Source organism: Molothrus ater, chromosome 3 (genome assembly GCF_012460135.2).
Source record: "Molothrus ater isolate BHLD 08-10-18 breed brown headed cowbird chromosome 3, BPBGC_Mater_1.1, whole genome shotgun sequence".
Taxonomy (NCBI): Eukaryota; Metazoa; Chordata; class Aves; order Passeriformes; family Icteridae; genus Molothrus; species Molothrus ater.
Window position 1 is genome coordinate 78163978 of NC_050480.2, and position 24013 is coordinate 78187990.

General features: G+C 45.1%; 1 protein-coding gene across 1 annotated transcript; it reads left to right on the forward strand.

The window, feature by feature from the left end:
• The first annotated feature begins 9257 nt into the window (after positions 1-9257).
• PDIA6 (protein disulfide isomerase family A member 6) lies at positions 9258-23979 on the forward strand. Its single transcript, XM_036379941.2, has 13 exons — positions 9258-9347; positions 12314-12455; positions 13279-13336; positions 13957-14083; positions 14581-14687; positions 16047-16180; positions 16586-16700; positions 17603-17743; positions 18958-19042; positions 19136-19208; positions 19965-20123; positions 22677-22773; positions 23508-23979. The coding sequence occupies exons 1-13, from the start codon at positions 9314-9316 to the stop codon at positions 23574-23576; spliced, it is 1341 nt and encodes a 446-aa protein (XP_036235834.1). The 5' UTR covers positions 9258-9313; the 3' UTR covers positions 23577-23979.
• Positions 23980-24013: the final 34 nt, after the last annotated feature.

Genomic DNA, 24013 nt, shown 5'->3' on the forward strand with positions numbered 1-24013 from the left:
CCCGCAAATGGCCGTCACATTGGGAATTGCAGGACGTGTTGGGTCACATCCAAGGTGTTGGGGGTTTACAGTTGGTGAGACAATCAAAGGGCACCATGCAAATTAAGGGGCCGGATGGGCAATTGGCTTCAGTACGCCCATTCGTTTTGGACTACATGGAACCCCTGTGGGGGAAAGACCTCCTTGCCCAGTGGGGAGCCCGAATTGACCTTCCAGTGGTTCCCCAGGTTTTTTGGGCAGCGGTCACTGAGGGGCACCCTACCTGGAAACTGAATTGGAAATCGGATAAACCAGTACAGGTAGCACAGTGGCCGCTCAACAAGCAAAAATTAAAGGCGCTCAACGAGCTCATCAAGGAGCAGTTACTCAAAGGCAACCTGGTGGAGACCATGTCAGAGTGGAACTCCCCAGTGTTCATCATCAAGAAATCAAATAAAGATAAGTGGCGGCTCCTTCACGACCTCTGCCAAATTAATAACATCATTGTAGATATGGGTCCTCTCCAACCAGGGATGCCGTCCCCAACGATGCTCCCCCGAGATTGGAATTTTGCCGTTATTGATATAAAAGATTGTTTTTTCCAAATTCCTCTTCACCCGGATGATGCTCCATGTTTTGCCTTCACGGTTCCCGCCATCAACTGTGGAGCCCCAAGTAAGCGCTACCATTGGCGTGTTCTTCCGCAGGGAATGAAGAACAGCCCTGTGATTTGCCAATGGTATGTCGCTTCCTTGCTGTCCCCAATACGTACAGCTGCCAGGGATGCCATAATTTACCATTACATGGATACATCCTCGTTTGTGCTCCAACCAACAACATACTTACCCACGCCCTTGACCTGACAATCAATGCATTGGTTGCTGCAGGGTTTGAGCTTCAGCAGGACAAAATTCAACGGATGCCACCTTGGAAGTACCTGGGTCTGGAGATAACTAGGCGGACCATTGTTCCGCAAAAATTGGCTATCAGAACCAACATTAAGAACTTGGCGGATGTCCACCAGCTGTGTGGGTCTTTGAAGTGGGTAAGACCTTCGCTAGGGATACCAACTGATGACCTAGCCCCCCTTTTCAATTTATTGCAAGGGGGAGAGGAGCTCAGTTCTCCTAGATCACTTACCCCAGAGGCACAGACAGCACTGGAGAAAATCCAAGAGTCCATTTCGGCCAGGCAGGCCCACAGATACCAACCGGGCCTGCCATTCAGGTTTGTAATTCTGGGAAAGTTGCCACACCTCCATGGGGTGATTTTTCAATGGGACGATTGTATCAAGGGCAAGGGCCAAGGCTCGGGGGACCCTCTCTTGATTATAGAGTGGGTCTTCCTGAACCATCATAGGCCCAAAAGAATGACACAGCCATCAGAGCTGGTAGCAGAACTGATCCGAAAGGCAAGATCACAGATCAGGGAGCTGGCTGGTTGTGACTTCAACTGCATTCACATCCCTATCAAATTGGAATCGGGCCAATTCAAAAAGAGAACGTTTGATGAACTGCTTGAAACTAATGAAATGTTACAGTTTGCTCTGGACAGTTACACCAGCCAAATTGCAGTAGATCGGCCGGCCCACAAACTGTTCAATCAGGATGTCCAATTTACATTATCTGTAAAATCGATTCAGAGTAGAACCCCTCTAAAGGCCTTGACAGTTTTCACGGACGCGTCTGGAGCATCCCACAAGTCAGTCATGACTTGGAAGGATCCTCAGACTCAGCGGTGGGAGGCAGATGTCACTGAGGTGGAAGGTTTGCCTCAAGTAGCTGAGTTAGACGCAGTCGTCAGAGCTTTTGAGAGGTTCTCTGGACCATTTAATTTAGTTACCGATTCGGCATATGTCGCGGGTGTAGTTTCCAGAGCTGAAAACGCAGTCTTACAGGAGGTATCAAACATCCCTTTGTTTAACTTGCTCTCCAAGCTTGTAAATTTAGTCTCCCACCGAGAGCAACCCTTTTATGTGATGCATGTCAGGTCACATACCGATTTGCCGGGGTTCATCGCGGAGGGCAACAGGCGCGCTGACGCCCTTGCCGCTCCAGTTCAGGCTGCCCCACTCCCTGATCCGTTCGGTCAAGCAAAGATCAGCCACCAGCAGTTCCATCAAAACACCCCTGGCCTTGTTCGACAATTCCATCTCACGCGTGAACAGGCTAAGGCGATTGTGGCTACATGTCCTCAATGCCAGTCCCACCAGCTCCCATCAATACCTTTAGGAGCTAACCCCAGAGGTTTATCTAGCTGCGAAGTGTGGCAAATGGATGTTACCCACATCTCTTTGTTTGGCCGTCTACAGTATGTACACGTCTCTGTAGACACTTTCTCCAGCGCAGTCTATGCCTCTGCCCACACAGGGGAAAGGGCAGCGGACTGCGAGAAACATCTACTCCAAGTGTTCGCTGTTCTGGGCATCCCCAAGGTCATAAAAACAGATAATGGCCCAGTGTATAAATCCAGGGAACTGCGTAGCTTCCTGCAACAATGGGGAATAGACCATAAGACCGGCATCCCCTATTCCCCGACAGGCCAAGCCATGGTGGAGAGGACCCACCAGAGCCTAAAAGAGGTTCTGGAACAACAACGTACGGCTGTGCAGGTGGAGTCCCCCCATATCCGTCTCGCCAAGGCGTTGTTTACAATCAATTTCTTGAATTGTTCTTTTGAAAATCTTAACCCGCCTATTGTGCAACATTTTGGGAGGCACGAGCAGCTGCAGCCCAGGGCCAGGCCTCCGGTCCTAATTAAAGATCCAGAGACCTGGAAAATGGAAGGGCCTTTTGATCTCGTCACCTGGGGGAGAGGATACGCTTGCGTGTCCACCCCCTCAGGGCCGGGATGGATACCGGCCAAGTGGGTCAAACCCTTCCGCCCTGGGAGGACACTGGGAACAGAAAACGTGAAGCAGGTTCAGGAGGCTTGTTGGCGGCGGCGGCGGAAGCTCCCTGGGGCGGAGCCACCCTCACCTTATCTCTCTCCCTGCTATGGACAAGACCTTATTCAGATTTATTTCTCACATGTATCTCTTTGTTTGCTTTTAGTTTCTCCCCGATGGACCTCACCCGAATCTCAACCCTCTTGGCAGCCATCCTCATCGGGACGCTTATGCCATCGGCAAGCCCATGGATCGTCCCCCAGCCCAAGGCCAATGTCTGGCGTACCCTCGCAAGCACCCTCGGCCAAGAACATATTTGTCTAGATATGGGCTCAGCAGAGGACCCAATGTCGTCTTGCCTTGTGGGATCCCTCTCTCCCTTAATGAACTCCCCTCCCCTTTCAATGTTACCCTAGCCCCAGTCGTTTCCGGAACCCCTCCCCCATCAATCAATGTTCAAAATGTCTGGAGGGACGGAATCAAAGGGCTGGCCCCTTTGAGTTCCGAACCTCCAGAACCTGATTTGCTCGGCTCCGCCAACGCTCCCCTTTGCTTCCTGTTTTATTTTGTCCCTCGCCCTTGGGACAGTAGATACACGTGGCTCAAACCATCGAAGCCTGAATATCAGGCTGCCCAGTGGTGTCAAACGGCCGTAAAGATACCACTCGCTTCCACCCTGGGCAGCAAGCCACTGTCCTTACCCCGAGGGATCTTTTTCATTTGCAGTAACCGAGCTTGGGCAGGCATCCCCGCTCGCCTGTCCAGAGGTCCGTGTACTCTTGGGCGGCTGTTGCTGCTTACCCCCAACATGACCCAAATTCGCGATTGGAAAACAAGAAGAGTCCATCCAAATTCGGCCCGTTCCAAAAGAGATCTCAAAGATCTCGACCCGGATTGTGACTCATAAATTGAACATTGGTCGAAACCAAAAACTGTAGCCCTCACCCTGTTTTTACCTTGGGTGTCTATAGCTAAATCTCTGGGCGAATTGGCCCGCCTAGAGTGTTGGGTGGCTAAGCAAGCAAATTTAACATCAGCGATGGTTTCCGACCTCCTCGCAGACGAGGAAATTACAAGGAAGGCGACCCTTCAGAACCGCGCAGCGATTGATTTCCTGCTTCTACTCCATCACCATCGCTGCGAGGAGTTCGAGGGACTCTGCTGCAAGAACTTATCATCAAGGGCTGAGGACGCGAGGGTAGCCATTGACAAAATGCAAGGCCTGGTTCACGAGATTAAACAACAAACATCGGACTGGCTGGGGGACCTTTTTCAAGGATGGGGACTGTCAAGTTGGGCGGGGTCCATTCTAAAAACAATTCTTTTGACCCTTTTGGTTTTGTTCATCGTTTTAATTGCCTGCTCTGTCGTCTGGGGACTTGTCAAGAGACTCATATCAAAGGTCACCACCGTCCCGGACATCAACAGGGTAGAAGTCTCCAAAGAGGAAAGTAGAGAATGGGATTCCACCTCGTCAGAACACTCCAGCTCTGAAGACTCCTGCCCAGATTCCAGCGACGTAGAGCGGGCGTCAACTTCAGTTTAAATTATGTTATGCCCCTGCCATTCTTTTTCTTTTTAAACAAAAAAGGGGGAGATGTTGTAGTTCGTTTTATGTTTGTTCTGTTTTCCCCATTGTTCATGTTGAAGGTCCTGCCCTGTTGCCCAGTTTCTGTCAATCCCTAAACCCCTCCCCAGTTACCTTGGTTACCAAATGTATCGTTCTTGTTCTCCTCCCCTGGCTGCCTGCCTGTCACTCGGCACCCCTGCCTCTTTTTCCAGAAGCTTCTGGTTAGGGTGTCGGGTGATTGGCTCAGGGACCAGGGCCCCTCCCGCAGTTGCACCCTGTTGGTTCGCTTATCCTGTCAATATCAAATGTATCTTCCCTTCCCTACTTCTGATTTGTCATCCTTTTCCCCTCCCATCCCCTTTATAACCCGAGGTCTGTCCTCACCTCGGGGCTCTCGGTCTCTTCTCCCCTGCCCTTGGCTTCTCCTTCCCTGCTTCCTGCTTCCCCGTGACCCAATAAACCCTGCTACCCTGAAGAAACCGGGAGTCGCCTCTTCTATCCTGCGGTCTTGGAGTATCCCTGCAGCCAACGTCTGAAAGGCAGATTACTGCCTTAGGCACGAGACTCAACTTCGTGTTGGGGAAGTGCCCCACTGGCTGGAGGTGGGCTGGACATTTCCTAGCCTGGGCGTTTTCTCTCCACCGGCCTCACCGCTCCATCCCAGGGTGACTTCCAAAGTGACAGACAGTGTGGCCTGCCATACAACTACACATGACCTAGTCAGCCCTGAGATTCATGAAGAGACTGTAATTCTATGTTGAGTACATTCTATGTTTAGCTCAACTGGAGATGCTCCTAAGGATCTTCTGAACTGCAACACAGTCCTCTGCACCAAGCATCATGTTACTTCCTGAAAATCTTATTGGTTTAGTTGAAATGATTTTGTGTAATTTTTTTCTTTTAATGCAGAATATTCTGGTAGATCTGCCAGAAGAAGCAAAGGATTTTATTTAGCTGCTGAAAACACTGTTTCTGTGCTGTCAAGCCTTGTTGGATACTTCAAGCTAGAAGGCTAGAAACTTGCTGTGCTTGCAAGTTGCTTGATCAAGTTGAAGAAAACAGGGAAATGGACCCAGAAGCAACTCCTTCCCTTTTTTTAGCAAAACAAGAATTTATTTTTCCATTCTGTTCCTCTTCCCACTTTGGAAATGTGGGCACAGGAAGAATTGTCCTTATGTACTCTTTGGGACAAATTTTGGGAAGTCCTCTCTCATGTAACTAAATGAATTTGAAAGCTTTTCATGCTTCTAAACTGAATGATCATGCTTGCACCCTCTCTAATATTCTGGTATCTGAGACTTCTCCTCTTACATCATGCATTCTTTTGTTTCTCACAAGTTCAGCAGCATCCTCAGCACAGAGGCATCCTCAATAAACCAACACGTTATTGACTATTTTCCTTTTGCCACTGAAATCTGAGGGCTCAGTCTATGCTAACTTAAGCATAGAAGTCAGAACTATTGGGGTCCTGCCAGACTCTTGCTTCTGAACCCTCCCCTTCCCTTGTGCAGCTGTTTCAGGGAATTTAGATCAATTAAATTTAACTGCTGAATACAAAGCCATGAGCTGTGAGCTGGGTCTCCCCTCATTTCTACTGTCACTGCTTCCAGCAGCACCAGAATGAAATGGTGTCAACACTAGTAACACCTTCATCAAGAATGGCCAGTCCTCCCAAACTTCTTCATGGGCAACAGTAAAAATTGGTCTGGCAGCTATTAATGTTAGAAGTACTAAAAAAATATTATTTGCTGCTATTTTGAAGGAGTGGGTGCATCAGATCCCAGGAGAACAGAGGCTTCACAGCTCAAGGGAGGGACCTCTGACAGGTATCCTACATCAAACAATACTCTAGAAAATGCCACTAGAAATCCTTCTGATGCATCTTGCAATCTCGATGTCCCATCTGGCCCAGACGAATGACAGGTGACTTTCCATGTCAGGGTGTGTCACTGTTCCCATCTCACTTACTATCAGGATATAACCTAAGAGAGAAGCATCTGGCAAACATGGTACCTTCTGTTATCAGGCATAAAGAATAAACCTCACACTGCAGCAGTCTGAGCTGTGGTTGCATGATCAGGTCAGACTGGGTGCCTCTAAAACTACTGGGTTTTCAACGCCATTTTGAGAGTACAGAAGTGATGACAGAATGGCTGTGAAAGAGGCTAATCCCAAATAAATTATGATACAAAGAAGTGGAATGACAGGTCCCCCTGGGAACCTGAATGACCATGATAGTAAAGAATTGGGAGAGAAAGGCATGGATTTGAATAGGTGAATGCTCCATTTAAGCAACAGAAGAGGACAGATGGCTGATTCTAGCCCTTTGCTAACTCCAAGTGACTAAAATTAAACATATGTTAATAACACAGAAGAAAATTCTGTGAATTTGCCTGTTCCTTCAGACAAAGCATGTTTTACTGTGAACTGCACTACAGAAATACTCAGCCCCATCTCAATTTGGAAGTCAGAAAGCAACCAGAACTTGTAAACTCAGAATGCCTCTGTGTTATACTCTTTAAACTCATCTGCCAAGGCAGGAACCAGGCAAGACCCCTGGAATACAAGATTATTTCTTACATTTATAATATTGATTATCTTGGTGTCCTATGTTCTTCAAACACAGCATTTCCTTTGTCTGGTAACCAATTTCAGGTTTGGTATCAGCTGGCTCCCCTGCACAACTCCATGAGGTGTCCCAGGCTCATAAATGTATCCTCATCAGCCTGGAAAATCTGCCAAGCCCCTTCTAATCCTGTCCTTGCAAATACCTAGGGATCTTTAAATGTAGACTCAACAACCTGTCTCATTAACCTCTGCAGACAAAGTATCTTTCCTCTATTCCCCTTTGTATGCACCATGAGTCACATGAGACTTTTGGGCACTAATACGTCAAAGTTCATGCTGCAGTAGAGAAACAGCATCCAATTCTCTGTTGAGACTCCATTCAAGCACTGTCATCAGTGTGACAGTAAAGCCCCATGCAAGTTCATTACCACCCTTAATGCCTTTTTCTGTCTGAAGGCAACTCATTTATCACATAGCCGTTTCCTAACACATACCATTTCCTTGTTTCCATTGTTATTTATCACTCGACTAATATTGGTGCAGGTTTTATTAGCACTATCCTATGCGTATTTTCAGAACACGCATAAAAAAAAGTCAAACTCTTCCTATAGAACCGTTTCCTGCAGAAACTCGCCAGGAATTTGATGGGGCAGTAGAAATCTATCTTAAAGGTTCTTATTTGGCAATAAGTACTTTAATACATGCTTCTAGGTGCTATAGAAATGTTAAATAAAACCATTCAACTTACTGTAACAGACACCCGTGGAAAAGAAATCACTCTTTTCCTTCTGCAAATCCTTTTATTAGCCATTCTCTCCCCTCACCACCAATTCTCATTTTTCTCTGTTGATTTACACACCATGAAATGATTCCTTTATGATTTCTGGGTTTGAGAATTTTACCTGGAGCTAACGTCATGCTAATTGCTTAATAGTGCCATAAAATCTCATGTTTAGTTTTTTCACCATACCAGTGGAATGTATGAGACACTTTCGAGAAATACTCATTGATGGTCTGCAAAGTAGCTCCTGTTTGCTTTAGGAATCAGTAAAATAACAGACAGGTTTTGTTTTAAGATCTATAAAGTGCCACAAACCTGAACCTGCCTGCTCAGCAGCCTGCCTCTTTTACGGATGGAAATGCCAAGACACCAGTACTTTGTAGCCATTCTGATTAAAACGTTTATTCCGTGTATTTCTGTGTCCCCATTTCTGGAAAAACTTGAGGGTGAAAACGGCTGTCTGTTCTTACCGTGCTAACAATTTCATTCTCTCAAAAAACAGGACTGAACCCTACTGAAAAGTGCTATTTGTGAGCATGAAGCACTGGGGGTGTGGATGGGAATAAAATTTAGACAACTTCAGATCCAGCTGCTGAATAAATCTATTTCAATTGTATGTTAAGTTCAGCTACTATTACTACACTACAAAATTCACAGCTCACTTAATCGTGTAACCTAGCTCTACAAAAGTCTTCGTCTGGATCTGTGCCCAATATAAAGCCCCAAACCCTAGGGCCCACCTGCAGTCTTTGGGGGAAGAGGGGGGTGGAATAGCAGCCTTTCAAATCAGTTGTTTCCAGTATTTTTGAACTGGGATGCTGATATTTCATACTGAAGAGCCACCTACATGCTGTGCTGCTGGACTCAAGCCCTCCCAGCGTCTGTCGGATGCAGGCAGGTTACTCGGGCTTTAACAGCCCCTTCATCAGCATGCACCAGTCCCCTCCCCCTGCTTGTATTTCCCCAGACTGCAGCAGACTCAGCCGGGCTAATTTCTGCAGGCGAGCTTGCGACTTCAGAATCTTTTTTTTTCAGATCTAGATCCCTGCCTTGGTTTTCACAGAGGCTGTAGCAAAGCAGCTCGGCCACCTAACAGGACAAACCCCTGGCATGCCTTCCTTCTCCCTGAAGGCCTGCGCGGGTTCTGGCCCAGGCCCGGGCACCCGCCAGCGCTGAGGCGGGAGCGGCTGGGGGCGCTCTGAACAGGGCAAGACCCTCGGAAACTGCTGGAGCCACACTGAGGGGGGCTCGTCCCGAGCACCAGAGCTGACCACAGCCACGCCGCCAGCAGCTCTGAGCCTCCAACCCCTGCCCAGCTGCCGCCGCCGCCCTCCTCCCCCTCCGCCCCTCAGCGCCGCCCCAGCCCCCCCGCGCGCCGCGGCAGCTGGCGCGGCCGTTCCCCATTGGCTGCGGCCCTGCCCGGGCGCCGGCGCGGCCAATGCGCGGCGGCCACGGCGGGGCGCGTGGCGCGGGCGGGGCGGAGCACGCAGGCCGTGGCGGCGGCGGCGGCCGAGAGAGCAGGGCAGCCATGGGGGTGCACGGCGCGGGCCGGCTGTGGTGGGGTAGGAGCCGCGAGGGCCTGGGGGGCGGTCTGAGGGGGTGGCGGGACACGGCGGGATGCGGCTTCCCTTTCCTCGTCTTCGTGGGCCCCGTCGCAGCGGGAGGGAGCAGGGCCCGAGGCTGTGCGGCCGCTCCGCGGGGCAGCGGGCGGAGCGGAGAGCCTCCTGAAAGGAGGTTGTAAGCCAGGTGGGGATCGGCCGCTTCTCCCAGGCAGCTTGCAGTAGGACTGGAGGATATAGTCTTAAGGTGCGCCAGGGGAGGTTTAGATTGGACATTAGGACGAATTACGAATTTCCTCACCCGTAGGGTGATTAGCTGTTAGAACGGGCTGCCCGGGGTGGTGGTGGAGTCACCGTCCCCGTGTTTAAGGGAAGACTGGACGCGACACTCAGTGCCCTGGTCTGCTTGGCATGGGGGTGATCGGTCATGAGCTGGACCTGATCTCAGAGTGCTTTCCCAGCCCCACTGATTCTGTGAGGGCAGCGCTCGCCGTCGCGGTCCGGCTGTGGCCGGTCTGTGCCGCGGGGGCGGGGGGATTGCTCGGTGCGTTAGAGAAGCACATGTAGAGAGAGCCTAAAGATACCAGCAGAAAAAAAAAGTAAAAACCCAAACAAAATCCAAGAAAAGAAAACGATGGTTATCTCTCACCCTAATCAAAGATTTTCTTTGATTTGAGTGATTTGAGTAAGCGGCGGTGTCGTGCGTGCCTGGCTGCCCTGCCTTGCGATCTGGTGCTTTGAGGGCAACAAGAGAGCAGTGACCGAGGTCAAACGGAGGAGTCGATGAGGGCTGGTGTTCCCCGTCCCCTGGCCCTGCTGCCGCCTCTTGTGTGCCGGAGGGATCGGTAAACGATTCCCACTCGGGCCCTTCGAAGGAAACACCGAAGGTGCCGGGAACTCTGCTCGCCGAGCGCACGTGTGCGGGGATGTGGGGCCTCGGCACACCGAGCACTGCTGCAGGAGGGAGGAATTGTAGGAGGAACTTCGCTGAATCTTCATCATCATCCCGTGACAGAAGATTTTTTTTTATAATATATCTCCTGACTTGCAACTTAACTGTTCAGTTAGGACTAGTAACACCAGCATGGAGCTGCCTTAGCTGGTTTATTGATGCTTTTGTCTGTGTTATTTGCTTACATTAGAAAACAACTTTTGTAGTCAGAGTATCTATTTATTTTTTCCTTAATAACAAGGACAGATTTGCATTTATCTGGCTTGATTCTTATAGGAAAATGATCTTTTTCTTTGCTGAAGTTGAATTAAACCTTGAATGTTTCACTATAGAAGAAGTTATGCCATCAGTTCATGACTCATAGTTTAAAAAACGATGCAGTGACAGGGGACTAGGTGAATTCCACCATGTACTTTCTTTTGTGAGTTCTCTTTAGCAGGTACATTTACATAAGCCAGAATTTTCTCTCTTTCGAGGAACAGCTGAGTGAATTCTGTCTTTTGGATGTATTCTTCCAGAGATCGCCCAAAAGGTGAAGCAAGAATATGCTGATTTCAGTTTAATGGTATTCTGTCTCGAGGAGGTTTTTTCTCTTGAGAGTGACTGTAACATTCAAGAAGCTTTATCCATCCTTTTTTTCTTACTCTACCCCAGCAGGAGCTGCTGCTGTAGGTCATGGTAACATGCTGTGACAGCTACAGATTGCCTTGGAAGTCAGTTTTTCAATGCTGATGAAGTGCTGCTTATGTATGGGTGTACTGAAGGGACATAGCCAATCTAACACACACATCTGGTGGTGGAAACCGATTTTGATCACCCCAAAAGAAAAGGGTTGGGTCCTCATGCTAGAAGAAACCATTAGGATGGGGTAGTGGGGCAGTGGAGAGGGGACTGGTTTATAGTGGAAATTCAGTCCTGATCTCTGCTTGAGTAACCTGGAAGATGTTACTTCTGCCAGCTTCACTCTCCTGCAAAATAGGGCTAATGACACTGGCTTTTGTTGGGTGGGACTGTTAAAGTGTAGGTGATGCTGTGCAGTCTGTATAACATGCTGTAGAGTTTCTGCATCATTGACCTGTTTTTCTCTCATGTTGAGTCTTGAGAGAGAATCTGCAGCTTCCCATTCAAGTTGTTAACCACTTGCAGCAAAGCTTTTTTATGTCTGGTTCTAACTTGAGTGTCTGAGCTCTCACTCTGTACAGTCTTTTGTGAATTAAGAAAAGTTTTTTGCTGGGTGGATTTTGTTACAGAAACGCTTCTCATCTCTCAGTCTCCCTGACTAGGGATTATGAGGTTTTATGTACAAAGTCTCAAGCAATAGTAAGTTCCAGAAATTATCAGAAGTACGAAGCCATAAGAGAAAGCAATTTCCTTCTGTCTTTTAATGTTTTGGGTTTTTTTAGTATTCTCAGGATGCTTGAGTTGTTAACCAGAGAGATTTAGCTGTTATTCTCCAGTCTTCCTGAAGACATAAATCAATGGTAGACTAAGATCCTCATGAGCAAGAATGATGCACTACCAGTGCATCAAGTGCTGGTCCTAAAATCACCGTAACTGTGCCAAGCCTAGTTGGGACAGTCCTGCATGATGTGGTCCTATAAAAGATGTGTTTGAGTACCTGCTGTGCAAGAGGTTTGAACAATTGGCCTAGGAGTCTGTATAAGAACTGAAGGAAAACATAGCTGATGGTGGGGATCCCTGCAGAAGTTCTGGTGGTCTGGTGCCAGCAGGAGTTAGGGTAGGAGCTTTGACACAAGTCTCTCTGGAGAGCCATAGCAGGAGGGTGTAACTCCAGCTAGCTTTAGGCACAGACCCTATTTTACATGATCCTGTGGAATCATGTTTTAAGCAAGGAGGGAGAGCATCTATCTTGCCTTAACTTCCTTTTTTATCTGGTCTAACTGGAATCCCTTCCCACCACTGCTGATTTGCAAAGATGGGGAGATGATTTAGCCATGGCAACAGGGGAGTCGTAAACGTTCAACAGGACTGCTGATGTCTTTGCTTTTCGTTGTAGGCACGGTGAGCTGCACTTTGTTCCTGGCAGTTAACAGTTTATATTCAGCCAGTGATGATGTGATAGAGCTCACACCAGCTAACTTCAACAAGGAGGTCATTCAGAGCGAGAGCCTGTGGCTTGTGGAGTTCTATGCCCCATGGTAAGAACTGCAGCTGTGTACTTGCTTGCTCGTACAGAGAAGCAGCACAGGAATCTGCTGCTGATAGCTCAAGGTTTCATTCAATTGTTGGCAGCACAGTGTCAGTTTGATGGCCTCACGACTAGCAAAATAGCTGTACTTGAGATTCCTCCTTTGAATTATATTCATGAGGGAAAAAGGCAGGAATTGGCGTTTCAAGTTTGCAAATAAAACCTAGTAGCAAAACCTATGCCATTTTTCTACCTGATTCGTTCTGGTTAAATTAGTATTAAAAATGACTGATTAAAGTGCAGTAGGTAAGTGAGAAAGTCCCTCACTTCTGTGTTTCTGATCCTAATTCTGATGTGAAAGCACAGATCTGAATTCACACTTCAAATTTCCAATTTCCATTTAAAAATACTGGCTTTGTACATCTTCATTTAGCATCCCTCTTTGTCTTCTTTCTGCTCAGGTCCAGAGTATAGCGTCTCTATTCCATTTAAATTCTGGTGATACATATATTCCATCTTTGTACAAATCCTCTGTGATACTGCCCTCCAAAGCTCCACATTCTGGGGAAAATGGCCTTTTGTTGGGACAGCTTGACTCTGGACCAAGAGGCTTAGGGAAAGCCTTGCTGTGCCTCTTGTAGTGTTGCTGCAGTCTACATAATGTGGAGGTTTTTCTTCAGAAGCCTGAGTGAAGATATGATCTTGTGGCACAGGCTCTTTTCCTCTTCATGAGTAAATCCTCAGTCTCCTACAGTTTGCTGTGACTGTGAAATAGTTGTCAAATCTGAATGACATTTACCATTTTTTGTTTGTTTGTTTGTTCTTTCTAAAAGGTGTGGTCACTGTCAAAGGCTAACTCCTGAGTGGAAGAAAGCAGCAACAGCTTTAAAAGTAAGTTTAACCTTTCAGATGTGCTTGTGGAAGTGTATTGAAGAGAATTTGGCTGTTTGACATCTGGATTGGGAATGTGGAGGGGTTTGGTCCTTACAGCCATTATCACTTTAATCATACTTGTCTAGCCAGAAAAGTGTTATTCAGAAAACTCAGAATTTTTGTTTTGTTTGTTGTATCCTTTTTAAAAAAAGGTATTGAATTGTTGAGGAAGAAAGTTCTGTCCCTGTGAATTCTCATTACTATTCTTGAGGACTGAAAACAGTCAGGACTGAAAACAGACTGAAAACTGTCTTTTTTAATTACAGAAAAATTAGTCATGTTGTGATTAGCTGAACCCTTGCCTATGTGAAATATGTATATTCTCCTTCATAGAAAACCAAACAAAAAACCCCAACTAAATAATGGCCCAAACAATTTAAAATTTATTTTGTCTGCTGAAGAAAGAAGTGGACATTTATAGTGTTCTGTAGTTTAATGCTCGTGGGGTAAAATACCTCTCTTCTGTTGCAGTCCTAGTAACTGCCCCTCTCTCTTCCCTTCCCTTGTGCCCCCAGCAGGGGAAAGGTGTTGAATTGCTGTAGAAGTCTTGGGTGTCATTTTTTGGTTTTTTTCTGCAGGGTGTAGTGAAAGTGGGTGCAGTAGATGCAGATAAACATCAGTCCTTGGGTGGACAGTATGGAGTCAGAGGGTTTCCAACTATCAAGATATTTGGAGCCAACAAAAACAAAGCAGAGGATTATCAGGGTAAATGTGATGAATTTTTAGATGTTGCATGCCTAAAACCTTCCCTGAATGCAGTAATCATGGTAGCTGTTAATGCTGTGTTGAGTGGTTTTTCCTTCCTGTCTAGTGCTTGTAGTAATGGAGAGACAGATGGGTGGGAGAGGTTTGACCAAACTGTGTGTGTCTTACCATTGTCTAATAGTCCCCCCTGCAGTTCATAGTTGTTGGATCTTAACAGGGAGTTTCAAGGAATTATTCCTTTCTTCCTGTTTATTTGGAGCTTGCCATAGAGTCACTCCTCATAAGAAAAGCCAGGTAATGAAAAGGTGTAGTGAAGTCTGTCTTGCTGCTTGTGTTTAAGTCAGATGTCCCACCACTAGTACTGTATCACTCATAGCCTAGTCCTGCTTTTCCTGAAAGACCATTAGGGTGAGGGAGGATTACATTTGTAATTAAGTTAGGAGCATACCTTAAACTGGCCTTTTGATGGTTTGATCATTTATTTTGCTGCACTGCAGGTGGCAGGACAAGCGACGCTATCGTTGATGCTGCTCTAAGTGCTCTTCGGTCCCTGGTGAAAGAACGTCTTAGTGGCAGAAGTGGAGGATACAGTTCTGGAAGACAGGTATTCGAGGGAGTGTTGTTTGTTTTTCAGCTGGAGCTGTCTAGTACAGGACATCAGTGCTCCTACCTCAGTCACAGAATTGGAAGAGATGTCTGGAGTTTAATTTAGTCCAGATGCCCTGCTCAGTGCAGGGCTAGCTAGAGCAGATCGCTCAGTTCCTGTCTCCTAAAGTTGTATCTCCAAGAGCTGAGACCCCAAATGGACTGCGTTCTCTGGGCTACCTTTTCCAGTGTTTGACCATGTTCACAGTAGAAATCTTTCCTCTTTTGTTTTAGGTTACAGAATCATAGAATGATATTTCTTATATTTCAGCTTTGTTTCCTGTTGCAGCAAAGAGCCTGCCTTTGTTTTCTTTACTCTCCTGTGCACTCTCATCTACACATCAGATGCTCAAAGCCTTTAATCAGCTCTGACCATTGGCTGGACTTGCTCCAGTGTGTGCCTGCCTGTTCTGTGAGGGAGCCTAGAACTAGACACAGCACTCCAGGTGTTTCACATTGTGCTGAGCAGAAGATTACCTCCTCAGACCTTCTGGCAACTCTCTGCCTAGTGCAGCTCTGGAGGCTGTTGACCACCTTTGCCACAGGATTGCAGTGCTGGCTCATGTTCAGCTGGCCCACCAGGGCACTCAGGTTCCTCTTTAAAAAGTTGCTTTCCAGCTAGTCAGTTCTCAGTGCATACTGGTATAGGGGCCTGTTACTCTCTGGGTGCATCTCCCTTTGAACTTCGGGGTTCCTGTTAGCCCCATTCTCCAGGTGGTTCAGGTACCATTTGGCTAATCCTAATCTAAATTAGACAGATTAAGTTTTTTAACTTGGTAGTGTTTTTCTGAAGTTGGCTTGCTGGATTTCTTCCTGAAGGTAAATTGAAAAGCTTCTGGCTCCTACTGCTATTTCTGAGTTGTGGTGCAAATACATTCTCACATCCTCAGGGTGGCCGCACAGAAGACCTGGGTGGACTGTGCCCTGTAGTGTGTATCACACTCCCACTTGTTTGTTTTGCCTGGAAACCAGGACTTGGTTCCAGATGGCGTTGGGCATTGGAGAGCACTTTATTCATGGACAGATCAGTGCATGAAGAACAGAAAAAGTGTTCCCCCATCTTCTTGGTAGTCTGCTTGACCTGATTTCTCTTTTTTCAAGAGAAGGTTCATTTGCTGTGTCTTGAAAATGCTGTGGGGAGTAGGCTGTGTGTACTGTCAGTTCTAAAAAAGGAAAGTTGTATGACCTAACACTGCCTGTTTTGTATCTTGCTCAAATAAAGATCGTTTGGTTCAATGTGACACACACACAGGAGTTGGCCTGTGTGGGAGACCAGTTTTGGTTACTTCTTATGTGAGGGTCTGTTTGTTTCTTACAGAGCCGGGAGAGCGGAGGTGGAGATAAGAAGGATGTGATTGAGCTGACTGATGACAGCTTTGATAAGAATGTCATAAATAGCGACGATGTATGGATGGTGGAGTTTTATGCCCCATGGTGTGGGCACTGCAAAAAGTAAATGAGGTTTTACTTTAACAATTCAGTTCCTGAATTTTGTGTAATACCCTTAATATCCCCTAAAAGAGACCTTGTATCTCAGGTATACCAGAAGTGAGTTTTTTTGTAAGGTGATCTAACAAAAATTTGTGGGCTTCTGATTAGGGCCCCTTCGTGCTGCTCTGGCTGCCCTCCTCCTTAGCAGTAAAATTCCCAGTTATCAGTAGAAATAAGATCTGGAAGTTATATTAAACTTTTAATTCCTTCAGATGAAGACATCAGTCTTGTTTGGATAACCTTCTCAGTTGTCATTTGCAGCAAGAGACTTTTTTCTTCGGTAAAACATCCTGCATAATGTTGAAGTGTGGTATACTTTTGCTAGCTCTGAGAGAGCTTAGGGCACTTGTACTCTCTGTTTTTCAGCCTGGAGCCAGAATGGGCAGCTGCTGCCACTGAAGTGAAGGAACAAACTAAAGGAAAAGTAAAGCTGGCTGCAGTAGATGCAACAGTCAATCAGATGCTGGCAGGCCGATATGGGGTGAGTGTGCTCTGCAGTGGTTACAATTTCCTTTCCATCTCTACCAAATCAGATTTCTCTTCAATCCTTACTGAACTGTTCCTTAGTCTGGTGCTACTTAAATGTTTGTGCCAAAAATAAGTGACAAATTCAGTTTGTTTCCCACAAATAATTAATGAATGATAAATAAATGGAGAAAGAGGAAAAGAATTATTCTGGATGTTGCTGAGGAGAAAGGCTATTTATTTCCATAACATCTTGTATAGCTTTATCATCTGGAGTGAGAGATCTCTTTCTTGAGACTGTAGGCTGGTTGGGCATCTCTGGAACCCTTGAAGCCAGTTATCAGGGATCACTCTGACAATATCAGCTGCCCAGATCAGGTGTGTTGCCCACCAAAAGAGAGTGGATACCCTTGAATTTTTAGTACAGTCCATGGAGCTTACAGTGTGCTGCATAGTTTCCCTCTAAGTGCACATGGCTGACAACATAGAGGGAGCACTGAGCAAGATTTACTGGAAGTGTAGCAGAAGGAGCTTCAGGTCCACTCACTGCCTTGTAGGCCCAGTGTTGTCCACCCCCAGATAAATCAGGAAATTATTGTTTAATAAATATCAAGGTAAAGATAGTCCTCATGGTGCTTAAACCTGCAGTGCTTGGTGCATCTAAATTGGGGTTAAACCATTGCTGGGTCATCAGGCCAAAACCCCAAACAGCATTTTATTGTACATTCACCTTGTTTTGAATTGTTGCAAAGGTAGGAAGCTACAAAATTCAAGTTGAGTCAGAACATGTGCGACTCAATACACGAAGATGTTGAATCTCCTCCCTTGCTCTTAGTTTAGAGGACATCAGACAAGCAGATAATTTTTACCATAAATATTCAGGTGTATTTGAGCTGATGGTTTAAACTTGTCTTGCAGATTCGTGGATTTCCCACCATTAAAATCTTCCAGAAAGGAGAAGACCCTGTTGATTATGATGGTGGGAGAACTAGATCTGATATCATTGCTCGTGCTCTGGATCTGTTTTCTGATAATGCACCACCACCTGAGCTCCTGGAGGTACCTATACATCATTTTCTCAAATTTCTTTCCCATCATACTCTTGGCAGCAGTTTTTACTGGTCTATATGAGCTCTAAAGAAAACTGCCCAAGTGTGGTGCTTCTGCACTGTTTTGCCCCAGAAAGCAAAGGATGACAAGCTTTGACTAACAAAAAGCTGAATGCTCATTTCTACCATCAATTTGTTGTTGTCTAGAAGATGATCAGAATTGATACAGTGAAGGCATTGACAGGATGGTGCCAGGGTGTCTGAATCTGCTCTTGAGGAATGAGTGAAAAAGTTGAGTTCTGTTCCCCATCTCTTTTCTTACAATAAAAGGGTAGGGCCTTGCCATGTGCAAGCTGTCCATTAGGAGATGCATGATGGATAGTTTTGCTTGTTGTCCAAAAAACTCCACCCTTTGTCAAGCGACTTCTTTTTTCAGCTTGCTGTTGGTAGATTTGAAATGGTGATCACTCGTCTCCAGTGTGCAAGCAAGTGAGGTGCAAAGTCTCCAGTGTGCAAAGTGAGGTGCACACAAAGACAGTTGGGATGCAGGAAGGAAAAAACAAAAAAATATCTGTACTATTAGTAAAGATATTTTTATATGGTGCTTATTTCATCTTTCTTATCCTTCTTAATTTTTTATTTTGTATGCATTCTAATATTAATACATCAATATATGTTGATGTATGTGTATATGCATACAATTGATTTATATATATCAGAGGCTGCATGCTTAGAAATTTATTTACTGGTAGGATGCACAAAGGTTGGAGACCACTGTTGTAGGTCACTGGATCAATTCCTTTTTGAGGCAGATCCCACAAAACCAGTGTTGCTGTTACTGTTGCTTGAACATCCTCATCCACAGCAAAGGCTGCCTCTGCTGGCTCTCCTTGTGCTCAGAGCATTCACATGGGCCTGGGGGTGCTCTTTCCAGCCTTGGGCAAAAAGAGTGATTTTGAGCAAAAAGTGACATCTGACTGTAAGCCTTTTTTGGTACTGCAGTTTCTTGTTGCAGCAAGTCTCAACAGAAGACTTTGTGAACTTTTGTAAATTACTCTTGTGCTGGGGGACTAGTGAAGTAGAAGAAACTTGTAAGCTTTTGTGTCAAGTTGTTTCACTGCTTACTGCCTTGCAGGATGTAGTTATTAGGTTGTTGGAGAGAAGTACAGTCACAACTGAAGAACCAGATCTTACTGTCATTGACTTTGTGCTGCTTTCTTCTAGATAATTAGTGAGGATGTTCTGAAGAGTACCTGTGATGCTCATCAGCTCTGCATTATTTCTGTCCTGCCTCATATTCTTGACACAGGTACACATACAAGCAAGCAGACTTCTGTATGAATTTGTCACTTAAAGCATGTAGTTGTGTATTTTAACTTGTCCAATTCTGTTTAACAAACAGGAGCTTCAGGAAGAAATTCTTACCTGGATGTCATGTTAAAAATGGCTGAAAAATACAAAAAGAAAATGTGGGGGTAAGTGTTATTGTCCACTGGTCATCTTGGAAAAGATGTGATCATTTCTGGGGGTAAATGGGATAAAATTTGTATGATACTTGTTTAGGCTACAGAAGGGGTTGTTCCTTGTTCAGGGTAGCATATCTTGGTATTTCACTAATTACTGGAGAAGGGAATGCTGTGACTTTAAAATAGCCCTTTTTAAAAAATTTTATCCACCTCTTAAATTCTGAATTTACAAGTGATATCTAAGCATTAATGAGATTAAGCATCTTTTACTCTTGTCCTGAATAGTCAAGTATTTTAGGGAGGTTTCTTTTACCATCTTTTGCTGGTTGGTGAGTGTGCCAGTGTGACTATTGGATTCTCAAAGATACAAGTAAATTGCAGTTTATTAACATGTTTCATGCTCTCATAGAAACAGCCAGCAGGCTGTACCTCTACTCTTCCTTCTCTTAGGTGCAGGTTAGAAAGTCCTTTTAAACCTTCCCCTTAATACCAGGTAAAGTGTAGCTGTGTGTTCACATTGCTAACATAGTTCTTCCCCTGCACTGTGTTTAGTGGCTGTTCTTATCCAGCTTTTGGTGGGTGTGTGAGGGGGACTGGCCTAGAGGTGCTGCTGAGAGGGGGCTTTCTTCTGTTGTAAGGTTCAGGATCAGGACTTTCCTTTTCCCTGCTGACTTTGAAAGTGTCAAGGGCAATACAAAACCCTGCTTGAAAATTATTGTGGTGCCTATCCTCATTATTAATTTTCTATTTCATCTTTTCCTCAAGGTGGCTGTGGACAGAAGCAGGTGCTCAGTCAGATCTTGAGAGCTCTCTGGGGATTGGAGGCTTTGGGTATCCAGCAATGGCAGCTGTTAATGCTCGGAAGATGAAATTTGCCCTTCTGAAAGGATCATTCAGTGAGCAAGGGATTAATGAGTTTCTCAGGTATGAAATCTTTAAGTGACTTAAATCTTTCTCTATCTAGGGCTATGACTCTTTAGACTACAAGCAGACTCTCCTGCACCACACAGGACTTGCATGGTTAAGGGAATTAAGATGAGAATTCTGTGGAGTCAGGGAATAGTTTCAATGGCAATTGCAATAAAGCAGTCATTACCTTTTTGTGGTGTGCAGAATTAAGTTGGCCATTTAGACTTAGATAGGTAGTTTTAGTACAATATTTGAAAACAGAAGTAGACTTTGATGTTGAAAAATTCTGTTTCTCTTAAGAAATAACTTAGTAATGAATTCCATTTAATTCAGATAGTAATTGGAAAGTCCCCAGTTTGGGAATCACAGTGGGTGCTGTTGAAGTTCTTGAGGTTGTATATGTTGCTGTTCATCTTTCTGATTCAGTTTGGTCTTGTCTTCCCCCTCCCAACTTTCCATTCTCCTGGCACTTGATAAATTGATTGGGAGAGTTGAAACAATCCATCCAAAAAGTCAATAACTCACTGCTCAGCACATGTCCTGTGAAACTGCCTCTTATGTAGCTGGTCAAGAGCCAGAGCTGAGAAGAATGGAATAGGGAAAGGAAATTAAGAGGATGACAGAAGGTGGCAGCAGCACTGAAACAGAGCAACTAAACTTCAACTGTTACTTTAGTGTGGTCAAAGTGGGAACTCTGCTTCCACATTGTCCTGGTTTATGGCAGATTTGGGAGAAAAATCCTAAAGGGGTTCTTTTAGAAAGTAAATTTAAGCAGCCCCTCCCCCAACTGGTTTGGGAAAAGATTTCCTTGGAGAGAAGTGGAAAAAACCTGTTTATTAACAGGCAAAGCATTTACCAGCACGAAAAAAAAAATGAACCATATTTAACAATAAAAGCTCTTGCTGCTCTGAAGAGATGACTAACTCCAAGTCTCTTCCCTGGGATGCAGTTTGGCTCACTCAGTGTGTTATCATCCCTCCAGTGCTGGAAATGCCGTGGCCCAGGCCCAGCCTGGTGGGCCACAGATGTGAGCTGCTGGTGCTCTTCTGGGCTTTCAGTCCAGAGCAGGTTTAAACAGTTCCAAAAAAAATGAAAAACTACAGTCCAGGGAACTTCTCTGCCTTAGCTAGCTAAAAGCAAAGGAAAGTGCTCTCCCACTGTCTGTCTGTTCTGCAGACAACACTGTTCAGGAGAAGGATGTGGGGGAGTAAGTGCAGTTTCTGATAACAAACTGTGTGCTTCTTCTCTCTCTCCCTTTGCTCTTGGAACCACTTTTAAAGGTGCAAAACTTATTTCTGGCCTAAACAGACAAATGGGATAGAAGCATTATGAAGTCACCTCAGGACACACATAAAGGACCAGCTGCCATAAATTATGCACGAGCCCTTGAGATCTTACATTAGAAGTGTTGTTTCCATGTTTGTCTTGGAGAATGGCAGAGAAACAGCAAGAATTGCAAAAGCAAATACAACAGCCTCTCCCCACCTTGCCATAAGAAGCACATTAATTGAATGCAGTTCCTACTGGATTAATGGAATCAGTCTTACCTGTGAGAGTGATCAGACTTTCTTCTTAATGCCAAAAAAAGGAACATTCTTAGGGCATCAGGTTAAAGTCAGGATACAGATGCAAGAAGAGAAGTACCAGGTGGTTTGTACTAATGCACATGAAAGTGTCTGCCTTTGTGAAACATGGCAAATTTTCTTAGTCTGTAAAGTCCATCTTAGTGAGGCCTCTCCTGGGTGAGGCTGGATGGTGCTTCAAGGACACAACAGCCAATTTAACAGCTTATATTGCATTAGGTAATTGGTTTGGTATTGTCTTATCATGCAGCACTGCTTCCTAGAATAATCTCTTACTGCCAGTTCAGCTCAGGTATGCTGCCTACAGAAAGCAGTATAATCACAGCCGGTGTGGCTGGCCATTCCCTCAGCTGATGTAGGCAGCTTCTGCAATCTAATAAGCAGTCTCAGTAGTGTTGACTACAAGTAAGGAAATTGGCACTATGAAGAGCAGAAAAACTGTGAATTCTGTTTGGGGAAAAATGCTAATTCAGCCTCTGAAAGATGCAAAGGGATTAGCTCCTCAGGATTTTAATGCTGGGCTTTTTGAGCAAGCCTAACTAGCAAGCTCAGGATGGAGTGTCTCAGACAAAGCTGGTTACCTTGAACCCTGTGGAATCTATGGAGGCTGTCTCCAGTAAAGAAAATCACTGGTGATTTTCACTAACATTTGCAGGTGACTTCCAAAACTGGAATTACAGGCTCCCCTTGAAGTTGCTTTAAGTGATAAACTATTAAAGAGGCTGCATTGATCTGATTTTCACACTGCTGAACTATGAAAAAGTGTTTCTCACAGATGTCTTCGAATCCACTTGTGAATTTTCAGTGCTGCTTTAAGGACTCTGTAATTTTCTGCTTCTTGAAGTTTTTGCATCCAGACAGTTTAGATCTACTTAAAGAGACGAAATCTTGAACTTGTATTCCTCTTATCTGAAACAGGCTCTGTTCCAGGTGGCTGGAGGTTGGAGGAATTCCTTAAATTTAACTTCTATTTGTTTTTTCTCAGGGAACTCTCTGTTGGTCGTGGTTCTACAGCACCAGTCGGTGGTGGAGCTTTCCCCAAAATTCATTCAGTTGAACCTTGGGATGGCAAAGATGGTGAGGTAAGAGATACTCCATTTCTGAAAGTGCTCAGCAATGGTGTTCAGGAGTGACAGGATAGAGTAACCAACAGCTGTCAGTGTGAAAGTTCCTGTTCTAACAAGATTGTGGCAAGTTGTGTTGATGGTTTCCTCTTATCTTAATCCTGCCAGCAGACCAAATGGTACATTGATCATCTGACATTGCAGCCCAGATGTTCCTCCTGCTGTTAGGATGTGATCTGAAAGCTGGATCACTTGAGGCAGAAATGTATTACCAGTGCTGACTAAGGGAGGTGGTAGTTCATGCATTCAAGACCCCCAGTGTTGTGGAGTTCTGAATATGCTGACCTTGCCATCAAGGTTTTAATGCCAGAAAGCTTGTTAGGTAAAGCCTGTGTAATAAATAACATGGTAACCAAGTCTGCCTTCTTAAGGTTCAACATTGGTGTAAAAACCAAAGTTACTGCAGTCCTTTGATCTACTTCAGGTAGATGAAAACACAGAATCAGGTAGTAGTTTTGTTACATTGTTTATTTGTATAGCCTTCATCTGGAGTATTTTGATTAGTAAAAAACCAACCTCCTAGTCTAAACTCTGATCACTTGTCCTGTGCTTAGTGCACTTGGAGTTCTGTGAATGAAAGAAGTGACAGCAGAGAGCTTTACTCTCAGGATGAAGTGAGAATTGTTCCAACTCAGGGGTCTCCTGGCATTAAGCACTTCTAAATATGTACTTAAACCTTCCCTTTTTAACAGCTTCCAGTTGAAGATGACATTGATCTCAGTGATGTGGATCTGGATGACTTGGGTAAAGATGAGCTGTGAGATCTTCAGGAAACTTCTTTTCTTGGGAGAGCCTGTGCAGCAGTTTGCAGCCTGGATCACAATCAGGCAGATATTTCAGTGGCCTTTTTCTGGAGAAGTAGCACATGACACACTGTGCTATTGGATACACTGCAGCAGTGGACTGTACGCATCTCAAGAAAACATTGCAGAAATTCTATGAATTATCATAACCAGTAAACTTGATTGTATTGTGTAACAAATATTTTGAGGACAACATGGATATTTCTTTGGAACATCTTGGGTTTTATTTTGTTGATAATGTGCTGTTTGAGTGTTACTGGAGGCTGTTAGTGTAACCAATTTTAACTGTAATTTTTTTCATGGAGGTGGAACCTGCTCAGCTTCTGTTTCAATTAAAGAATAAAATATTTTTTGACACACAGTGTTAGTCTTGTATAGAGTAAGAAAGGTGCACA